The sequence below is a fragment of the Piliocolobus tephrosceles genome, chromosome 11 (assembly GCF_002776525.5).
Source record: "Piliocolobus tephrosceles isolate RC106 chromosome 11, ASM277652v3, whole genome shotgun sequence".
In the NCBI taxonomy this organism is placed as follows: Eukaryota; Metazoa; Chordata; class Mammalia; order Primates; family Cercopithecidae; genus Piliocolobus; species Piliocolobus tephrosceles.
Window position 1 is genome coordinate 64,472,431 of NC_045444.1, and position 10,671 is coordinate 64,483,101.

A 10,671-nucleotide genomic window follows, 5' to 3' on the forward strand; every position below is an offset into this window, starting at 1 on the left:
TTCTCAGCGCCCGCCCCTGCCGGTCCAGACCAGCCTGCAGTAACTGGCCCTCAGGCCGTAGTTCTTTGTCCTTAGGAAGAGGCCGTTTCTTTCCGGGAGAGAGGGATTAGAGGGATTGTCCGGCGTGGGTCTAGGGTCGTTGAGGCCTGAAGTTAACCCTTTCAGGGGAGGACGGATTGGGGGCTGTGTCACTTTAAGAAAAAGATTTGAAAATTCGAAAGGCAGAATTCCAGGGAATCTCCCGGGCCTGGTTCTGAAGCTTGAGACCCCGGATATGTACGCTCCAGGGGGCTGCGGTGGGCTCTTCGGGTTCCCGAGCCCGGTGTTTAGGAACACTCGGGAACGTCCAAACACCCCCTCCTTTCCCGCCAGGCGGGCTCCTTTGTCTTCTGGGCTTTCGTCGCGAGATAGAACGCTGGGTTAGTGCATCCCAGCAAAACGTTAGGAGTAAACGAAGGCCTTTCTGGGGACCTGTGTAGTCGGTTATAATGGCGTTTGCCTGGGATGCAGCACCTTTGGTGGGCCATTGGATGTCGTGTCGCTTCTCCAGGGGCTTGCTAGGCACTAGCTGAAATGCCCTCCTGTGCTTACGCGGTGTTATGGAAGATTGCTTTGCACAATGCTCTTCTTACGAAAGGATATTATTAAAAGTGATTTATGGCCGGGCGCAGTGGCTCACACCTGTATTCCCAGCACTTTGGGAGGCCGAGGCGGGCGGATCGCCTGAGCTCAGGAGTTCGAGACCAGCCTGGACAACGTGGTGAAACCCTGTCTCTACTAAAAATACAAAAATTAGCCGGGCGTGGTGGCATGCGCCTGTAATTCCAGCTACTCAGGAGGCTGAGGCAGGAGAATCGCTTGAACCCGGGAGGCGGATGTTGCAGTGAGCGGAGATAGCTCCACTTCGCTCCAGCCTGGGCGACAGAGTCAGACTTCATCTCAAAAAAAAAAAAAGTGGTTTGTTATTTTGTTAGCAAATGAGCCCTGGATGCTTGAAAGCAAGTGAAAGATGTTCAGAATCTAATCAAATTATATCATTTGATGCTTTAATTAGAGCCTATTCTCTCTTCTTCTCTGTCTATGTATGTATGTATATAGATTACTATCCATCACTGTTTTAATGGATATCTTATTGGAAGGGCTACATAGTCACTGTTTCAAAATATATGAACTTCGCATATGAACTTTGGCATAACACCTATGCCAAAACATTTCAGCACTCAGGTAAAGTTCATTTTTAGCCACAAAATTACTTAAAAACAGGGCAGGACTTTATATAGCTAGCTCTTATTACTATCCCAGTAGCTGGGATAATGAAACAAAAAGATGCAGCAGGACTCCATTTCAAAGGGATAGAGTCTGTGTGTCCAACTTCAGAGTAAGAAACCACTAGGTAATAGTTTATATAGTTACTTACATGTAATGTGGCTTTATTTTTTTATAAAGATCTGCATGTAATTGTTTATATCTGTGAATTCATATTTAATATTAAACACAGTTTTGTAAACATGTAAGATGGAAAATGAATGAAATGCTCTATCAATGAACTGTATGCCATGAGGATTCAAAACAGCACTTTCGTGTTGCCAAAATTCCAGTGTGGACTTGTGAAGGAATTCCCTTTGGACTAGGTTCACTGTAGATTGTATCCGGGACTATTGTTAGTGCCTAAATTGCATTGCTTCCCACAGCGCTATATACGTCCCTTAAAATTGGCCCATTGCCAGTGGCAAATCGCTGTCTGCTGTCATCCTTATCATAGACATTGGTCATATTTTTACGTTATTAGTTTTCTGTGTATATTTTAGTGCTATAGCCTGCCATTCCAAATTAAACATGCTCTTAGCATATCATTTTACACCGTTGATCTATAATTCATTACCTGAGCACATGAGCGGAGGCAGTGAATTATACAGTGGTAAACTACTTGGTGAAACCATGCTTTGTATTTTTAAGATGTATAATTATATTTAAAAACAAGCAATGCTTAATTTTGTGCCTGATTTTCCTCTTTAAAAATGGATTTATCTGGAGGTTGCAGTTGATGACATTTTGAGTTTAATATGTTTGCTGCTGCTACCAGGAGCTTTGTCAAGCAAGTTGGAGATGGAGGGAGATTAGTTCCTGTTCCAAGCCTCAGTGAAGCTGACAAATATCAACCTCTAAGTCTGGTGGTAAAAAAGAAGCGATGCTTTCTGTTTCCTAGATATAAATTTACTTCAACACCTTTTACACTGAAAGATATTCTCCTAGGAGACAGAGAAATTTCAGCTGGTAAGTTTCAATGTTTGGGAGTGCCAACTCATTCATCTGTATTATTGGTAACCTAAACATAGGTCATATATGCTACTTACATTAGTAATACACATTTTCAATGATTAAAGCAACTTTTATTATGATGGTAGTATAATAATGTTATTAAGATTAACAATGCCAAAAGTTTGTATAATATCAAATCTCTTATTGGTCAAATAATTTTCAAATCTATCAATTATTTTTATTCAGATCAACTTAGACTATGACATATTTCTTCATCTATAAAATGGGGTATTATTTGGGCTTACCTATCTTATATGGTCGAATGAGATGAAAGTAATTTGTATTTATTTTTTACAATGCAATTATTACAATTGGTAAACTGAAATGTATTTGAAGGGTAGGTTATTTAATAAGCTGATATTTTAATGAGTTACTGCTTATAAACGCTTATTTTTTCTTTGAATTGCCCAGTGGATCTTGATGCTTAAGAAGTTCTGTTGGCTGAATAGAAAATTTGAGTTCCTTTTAAGAATTCTGGCTATGTGTTTCTTTTTGTTGTAAGATTAATTGAATTACTACTTTAAATCTTGGTGAGTAATGCTGCCTTTCTCTAACGTTTGGGTAATTGAGTCTTCAATTGTAAATTAATGTGTTACTATATATAATCTACATGAGATAAATTAAAGACGTTTTAAAAATACTAAGTTTCTTCTTGTAAAGGTATTTCATCTTATCAATTACTGAATTATGAAGATGAATCCGATGTTTCACTCTATGGAAGGCGAGGTAACCATATTGTGAATGACGTTGGGATTAATGTTGCTGGATCAGATTCCATTGCAGTGAAAGCTTCGTTTGGTGTAGTGACCAAACATGAAGTGGAAGTATCAACACTACTCAAAGAAATTACTACGCGGTCAGTATAATAATCCTAATATATTTCAGTGTTTTCATTAAATATTTTAGCTATATAAACTTCATTACAAAGAATGCTTACAACATTGAGGTTGTATTTTACTAGTGTAATTTGCTAGGTATGTTTGAAATACATTACTGGTATATCCAAACTTTGAATTAGGATAGATATCAAAAATCACTTGGTTTAAGTCAGAGACCTCAGGGCCCCACATCAAGGAGCTAACTGACAAAGACGCAGAGAGGCTGCAGCTAGAGATTGACCAGAAAAAGCATGCAGAGAATCATGAGGCCCAGCTCAAGAAGGGCAGCCTTGACTCCCCAGGAAAGCGGGAGACTGAGGAAGATGAGGAGGAGGAAGATGAGAAGGACAAAGGAAAACTGAAGCCCAACCTAGGCAACAGGGCAGACCTGCCCAATTATCGCTGGACGCAGACCCTGTCGGAGCTGGACCTGGCAGTCCCTTTCCGTGTGAACTTCCGGCTGAAAGGGAAGGACGTGGTGGTGGACATGCTGCGGTGGCACCTCCAGGTGATACTCAAGGGGCAGCCAGCGATCATCTCTACAATGAAGTGAAGATGGAGGTGAGCTCGTGGCTCATTGAGTACGGCAAGGTGGTGACTGTGCATCTGGAGAAGATCAATAAGACAGAGTGGTGGAGCCGCTTGGTGTCCAGTGACCTTGACCTTGAGATCAATACCAAGAATATTAACCCTGAGAATTCCAAGCTGTCAGACCTGGACAGTGAGACTTGCAGCATGATGGAAAGGATGATGTATGGCCAGAGACAGAAGTCCATGGGGCTGCAAACCTCAGGCGAACAGAAGAAACAGGAGATTCTGAAGAAGTTCATTGATCAGCATCCAGAGATGTATTTTTCCAAGGCTAAATTCAACTAGCCCCTGTTTTTTCCTCCCTGAACTCTTGGAGCCGAGCTGCAACCACCCAGCTTTCTTTCCCACTCTTCTCTGGGACTTGTGGGCCTCAGGGCTTGGGGCAGGCATGGGACTGGCCCAGGCACACAGGTCCCAGGGCATCAGGGGAAAGGCTGGAGCTTGGGGTCTTGTCCTCCCCAGTTGGTCTACTGTTACACGTTAAGATGATTTGCCTTGCTTAAAAAAAAAAAAAAAGTCACTTGGCTTAAACAAAACTTTTAATTGTTCCACAAAATTACTTTGGCTCTACACACATTTGCTAAATTATTAGATTTAAATAATAGAGGAATCTGTCTGCAACAAATAGAGTCCACCTCAAAAGACTTCCAACAGACGGAGTGAAACATTCTGTATAAGCATGTTTTAAGAAAATAGAGAGGAGAGACAAATTATTACATTTCTTTTGGGTGTATTTTCTGATTATTAGAATTGCCTTGATTTACTATTAGGTGAACTATGAATGAATAACACATGACAGCAAAAAATGTACTTGATTATGTGTAATTAGATGTTACAGAGTCTTGTGAATGTATCTTCTTTATTTTAGAAAAATTAACTTTGACCACAGCTTGATACGTCAGTCAAGGAGCAGCAGAAAGGCAGTATTGTGTGTGGTCATGGAGAGCATCCGAACCACACGACAGTGCTCACTGTCTGTGCATGCTGGAATTCGAGGGGAAGCAATGCGGGTAAACCACACTCCTTGGGCTTCTCTTACTAACTAAAGTGTTGCCATGGGAATTTTTTTAAGGATTGAATTTCTCGTCAGACTTGTGTATTTTGTCAAATGTTCTGACTAAATAGCTGCAGTTGTATGGGATTTTGCACAGCGATGTCTACTCTAGAGTATATATAAAAAAAAGAAATCTTGGGATTCTAAACATGTGTAATATAATGCAAAAACAGTAATCCTTATGAAATTACATGCATACTGGAGTCCCTCAAATTACTATTTAAGTGTTGTTTTAAGAATAAAAATTGAGTGAGTTGAATTGATTTTAAGTGGTATAGTTTTTGGCTGGGCACAGTGGCTCACACCTGTAACCCTAGCATTTTGGGAGGCCGAGGTGGGTGGATCACTTGCAGTCAGGAGTTGGAGATCAAGTTGGGTAACATAGAGAAACCCCATCTCTACTGAAAATGCAAAAATTAGCCAGGTGTAGTGGTGCACCCCTGTAATCCCAGCCACTCAGGAAGCTGAGGCACAAGAATCGCTTAAACCTAGGAGGTGGAGGTTGCAGTGAGCCGAGATTGTGCCACTGCACTCTAACCTGAGTGGCAGAGTGAGACTCCGTCTCAAACAAAACAAAACAAAAACCCCAACTAAAAAAAAAAAAGTGTAACATAATGCAAAAACAGTAATCCTTGTGCAATTACATGCATAATGGAATCCCTCATATTACTATTTAAGTGCTGTTTTAAGAATAAAAATTGAGTGCTTAAGCTGAGTTGTTTTTTAAGTGATAGAGTTTTTACACTTTGAATTTTTAAAAGCTGAATTTATATTTTTGTATTCAAATCGTTTTTCAAAGTTAATTTTATCAATGGCCATACATGCTTTATTCAAGGTTAGTTAAATTCTTTAAAAAATACTAGCTGCAAGGTGCAGTGGATCATGCCTGTAATCCCAGTGCTTAGGAAGACTGAGATAGAAAGACAGCTTGGGGCCAGGAGTTCAAGACCAACCTAAGCAAAATAATGAGACCTTGTCTCTACAAAAAAGAAAAGAATTAGCTGGGTGTGGTGGCACACGCCTATAGTCCTGAGGCAGGGGGCTGCCTGTGGGGGTTTGGGTCATTGTCTTTTAGAATTTAGGAGCCTTTGAAAAGCCGTGGACCCTCCCACCGCTATTGTGCTGGGGAAGATGTAGCAGCCTCTTCTCCAAACCACTCCTTTGCCTTCAGACTTCTCTGGGGCCAGCAACCACTTAACTAGGGACCCAGGGCCACGGGCTCAGCTGATGACCCTGGGCTCCTTGTCCAACCAGCAGTTTGCAGGTTCGAGCTCAGGACTTAGCGGGGACACCTTAGGATGCAGGAGCGGCCAGGAGTTCAAGGTTACAGTAAACTATGATTGAGCCATTGCCCTCCAAACTGGGTGACAGAGAGAGAGCCTGTCTCTAAAAAAATTAAAAGAATTAGAAAATTATCTGTGTTTAATTTTCAGCTCAATTATGATATTGTTTATCTTTGTCATTCAGTGACACCTAATAATGACTTGATTGGATTAAAACGCTGGAGGGCTTTGGAATGGTAGACAGGCTAGGCTGAAAACTTAAACTCTAGCACTGCTTTCTAAGATTTCCTGTTGAAAAAAAAGGCTTCTACTCCAGAGCATTATGGTTGTGGTAGCACTAATCATGGGCTGTAATACCAAAGTCAGTGAAAAGTGCAGAGGTATTTCCTAATACAGAGCAGGAGTTTCTGTTGGACCAATTGGATCTCTGCTATAAAAAATGGTTTAATTCAAGCACAATAATTCTTTACTTGGGAATTTTTTGTTTTGTTTGGTAGGATTATAGGAGATGTTTTGTTTCTCCAAAAAGCTATCCTTACGTGTTATAATCCTTAATAATGTTATATATTTATTCAATATAGTTTCACTTTATGGATGAACAGAATCCCAAGGGAAGGGACAAAGCTATTGTTTTCCCAGCACATACAACCATAGCTTTCAGTGTTTTTGAACTCTTCATATACCTGGATGGTGCCTTTGGTGAGTTAAGGGTCTGCATGAAATACAAATGACTATATTTTTAAGGAACATTCAACAGGGCATGGGCTCTCTCTCTCTCTCTCTCTCTCTTTTTTCTCGTGTCTAACAATTATAGAAGATGCTGTCAGCACTGTCAATCTTATGCTTGGGCAAAATAGCTGGGAAAGGTCTTCCCTTCCCTGCTTCCCCATTCCACTTTTCTGCTTCTTGGTGAAGGTTGTAAACTCTCCACTACCCTATTTAAAATTATAAATAAGAGCTAAAATGCCATCTACTGACAAAGTATTCCTTAGCATACATGGGGAGATAATAAATGACTTTCTTATAGGTAGTTTTTGGTGGTGGCAAACAGAGGAGCAGGTAGATAGTAGGATGCCTGAAGTGTTAGGATTCCCAAACCAGGGCATCTAAAGACAGCTTTTCTTACTTCAGTTTTACTTATCATAGACCCAGCTTCCCCTTGCACTCTTCCTAAAAAATAACTTTAAAAGGTAAAAATACTTCCTCCAAAATTGTCACCTTGTATAATACCTAAGTGCAGCTCACTTTAGGTCTCTACATTTCACAGGTCTTTAAGGTCTGTTGGCCAACTGGAACAAGCCCAGGTGTAGCCCAAAGGATCAGGAAAGGGAGTCCCCTAGCCATGGTAATTTACAAATGTTTTTAGACCTGTTTTTGTTCATTTCTGCAATTTTGTAGGAGGAGGGAATAGGGAGTCCAGAAACAAAACAAAACTACATGTTAAGTAAATTGTTTTTTTAAAAAATATTTTTAATTTTTGTGGCTATATAGTAGATATATATATATATATTTATTTATATATGGGGTACATGAGGTATTTTGATACAGGTATACAGTGCATAATAATCACATCATGGAAAATGGGGTATCCATCCCCTCAAGCATTTATCCTTTGTGTTACAAACAATTCAATTATACTCTTTTAGTTATTTAGTTATTTAAAAATGTACAAATTCTTTTTTTCTTTTTTTTCTTTCTTTTTTTTTTTTTTTTTTTGAGACAGAGTCTTGCTCTGTGGCCCAGGCTGGAGTGCAGTGGCCGGATCTCAGCTCACTGCAAGCTCCGCCTCCCGGGTTTATGCCGTTCTCCTGCCCCAACCTCCCGAGTAGCTGGGACTACAGGCACCCGCCATCTCGCCCGGCTAGTTTTTTATATTTTTTAGTAGAGACGGGGTTTCACCGTGTTCGCCAGGATGGTCTCAATCTCCTGACCTCGTGATCTGCCCGTCTCGGCCTCCCAAAGTGCTGGGATTACAGGCTTGAACCACCGCGCCCGGCCCAAATTCTTTTAGTTATTTAAAAATGTACAAATTCTCAGTCTAAGATGGAGAGAAAACTGTACAATTACATTGTTTTGACTATAGTCACCCTATTACGCTTGCAAATACTAGGTCTTACTAAGTAAATTTTAAGTTTTTACAGTTTCATTGATGGTTGGGAGGAATGTAAATGGACTGATATATCCACAAGAATTTAAAATATACATATAATTTGGACTTCCACTTCTAGGAATTTATCCTACAGATATATTTACACATATATGAAATGATAGGAGTGCAAGTATATTCAGTCCTCAATAACAAGAGATTGGAAACAACTTTAAGGAGACTAAATAATGGTGCATCCTTACAAGAGAATACTATGAAGCCAATAAGAATATAATACTTTTAATGGATATTTTTAAAGAGCTGAGGATAATATGTAACTATATGGCCATAAATAATTTTATACACATACATGTATACATACATCTTTCTTTATGCTTGTAAAATATATGGAGTATTTCTGGAAGCATACACAAGAAACTTAAACAATGGTTGCCCGTGAGCCCCTGAGGTAGAAGACTGTGGCTGGATACAGGGTGGGCCAGAGACTTATTTGTCGCTGTATCTCCTTTTTGTATGAATTTTGTACCATGTGAATGTTACCTTTTCCAAAAGTATGTAAAAGTTAACTTTTTAAAAAATACAAGGAATGGTTTGTACCAGAATTCATCACCCCATCAAACAATAAAACATGAATTATTCAAGTTATAACATCTTCTAACAATTTTTTTTGTAGACCTTTGTGTCACTTCAGTGTCAAAAGGAGGATTTGAAAGGGAAGAAACAGCAACATTTGCACTGCTGTACAGGTTGAGAAATATCCTATTTGAAAGAAGTATGTCCATTGTGAATGTCTTTTTTTTTCTTTCCTGGCTTAATGCATGAGGTTTTCTGTTCAGTAATCCCATCTGTTAAGGAAAAATTTAAATTTAAAAGCCTGGCTGGTACAGTGGCTCATGCCTATAATCCCAGCACTTTGGGAGGCCAGGGCAGGCAGATTGCTAGTGCGCAGAAGTTTGAAACCAGCTTGGGCAATGTGACAAAACCCCATCTGTACAAAGAAAACAAAAGAAAAAAAAATTAGTTGGTTGTGGTGGTGTGCATCTGTAGTCCCCGCTACTTGAGAGGCTGAGGTAGGAGGATCACTTGAGCCCGAGAGGCGGAGGTTGTAGTAAGTGGAGATTGCGCCACTGCCCTCTAGCTTGGGTGTCGGAGCCAGAAAAAAAAAAGAAAAGCCAAATTATTTCATGACTAGTGGGTTCACATATTTATTAATGCTATTTGCATTATGTACTTTTCATTTTCACTTCTAACACGTTTCTGTTCTGTTTTTGTCTTTTTAGATAGAAGAGTGATGGATGTAATTTCTCGTTCACAGCTTTACTTGGATGATCTTTTTTCTGACTACTATGACAAACCTCTCAGCATGACTGATATTTCACTCAAAGAAGGGACCCATATTCGAGTTAACTTACTTAATCACAACATTCCCAAAGGGCCGTGCATACTCTGTGGAATGGGGAACTTCAAAAGGGAGACGGTTTATGGGTGCTTTCAGTGTTCTGTTGATGGTCAGAAGTATGTGAGACTTCATGCAGTTCCTTGTTTTGATATTTGGCACAAGAGGATGAAATAAAATGAAAAATGAATATACCATGTTGGTGTTGTAGGTGCAGTTGTGCCACAAACCTTCCCTAAATTATCTAGGTTTGCTTTGATGAGTTAAATTAAAATGAGAAAAACAGAAAGAAATTAACCTGTCTGGGTATCATATTCCCTCTCTATAAAGTAGTGATGATGACAGTAGTGTCTATTGCTTAAGTTGTCATGAAAATTAATAACATTGTTTATATCAAAAAAATTAACATATTCAGAATAGAGATGTTCTTTCATAATCTTGCCAGTCACTTTAGAATCATTTTTGGGATGTAGTCTATCATTTTAGATAACTTTATTTTTTGTTTTTTAAGACAGAGCCTTGCTCTGTTGCCCATGCTGGAGTACAGTGGCACGATCTTGGCTCACTGCAACCTTTGCCTCCTGGGTTCAAGCAATTCTCTGCCTCAGCCTCCTGAGTAGCTGGGATTACTGGCGCCTGCCACCACCCCTGGCTAATTTTTTGTATTTTTAGTAGAGACGGGGTTTTACCATCTTGGCCAGGCTGGTCTTGAACTCCTGACCTTGTGATCCACTTGCCTCGGTCTCCCAAAGTGCTGGGATTACAGGTGTGAGCCACCGCACCTGGCCTAGATAACTTTTTATATAATTAAGAGATTTTTGTAAATACCAATTTTGTTTTCAATCAACTTTCAATTCAACATGTAAGGATGACAAGACTGCACAAGTAGCAACTTTATGGTGTTTCAACTATTGCCTTTGGTCTGGTAAAATGAGAAAAATGTGTTAATAATTTAATGCAATCCTAAATGTTTAATTGCAGTATCAAATTAAAAGCGCACTGAACTCAACATGGGATTTTGTGTACACAGTTAACAAGGTGAC

General features: G+C 39.7%; 1 protein-coding gene and 1 pseudogene across 3 annotated transcripts; both read left to right on the forward strand.

Moving 5' to 3' along the window:
* Positions 1–27: 27 nt before the first annotated feature.
* PJVK (pejvakin) lies at positions 28–10,637 on the forward strand. 3 transcript variants are annotated; one of them, XM_023212339.2, is made up of 7 exons: positions 28–419; positions 2,042–2,274; positions 2,980–3,175; positions 4,657–4,798; positions 6,707–6,824; positions 8,906–9,004; positions 9,513–10,637. In XM_023212339.2, the coding sequence occupies exons 2-7, from the start codon at positions 2,064–2,066 to the stop codon at positions 9,803–9,805; spliced, it is 1,059 nt and encodes a 352-aa protein (XP_023068107.1). In that variant the 5' UTR covers positions 28–419; positions 2,042–2,063; the 3' UTR covers positions 9,806–10,637. The 3 variants fall into 3 exon arrangements, with proteins under 3 accessions (XP_023068107.1, XP_023068109.1, XP_023068106.1); XM_023212341.1 differs by having other exon boundaries at positions 86–419; positions 2,207–2,274; positions 9,513–10,102; XM_023212338.1 differs by lacking the exon at positions 28–419 and adding an exon at positions 489–532 and having other exon boundaries at positions 2,084–2,274; positions 9,513–9,805.
* Positions 3,249–4,073, forward strand: LOC111542800 (annotated as a pseudogene).
* Positions 10,638–10,671: the final 34 nt, after the last annotated feature.

Coding starts and splice junctions, on each gene's coding strand:
- PJVK (XM_023212338.1), top strand. CDS start 489: ATGGCGTTTGCCTGGGATGCAGCACCTTTGGTGGGCCATTGGAT. Junction 3,176..4,656: donor CTCAAAGAAATTACTACGCG/GTCAGTATAATA, acceptor TCTTTATTTTAG/AAAAATTAACTTTGACCACA. Junction 4,799..6,706: donor TTCGAGGGGAAGCAATGCGG/GTAAACCACACT, acceptor TATTCAATATAG/TTTCACTTTATGGATGAACA.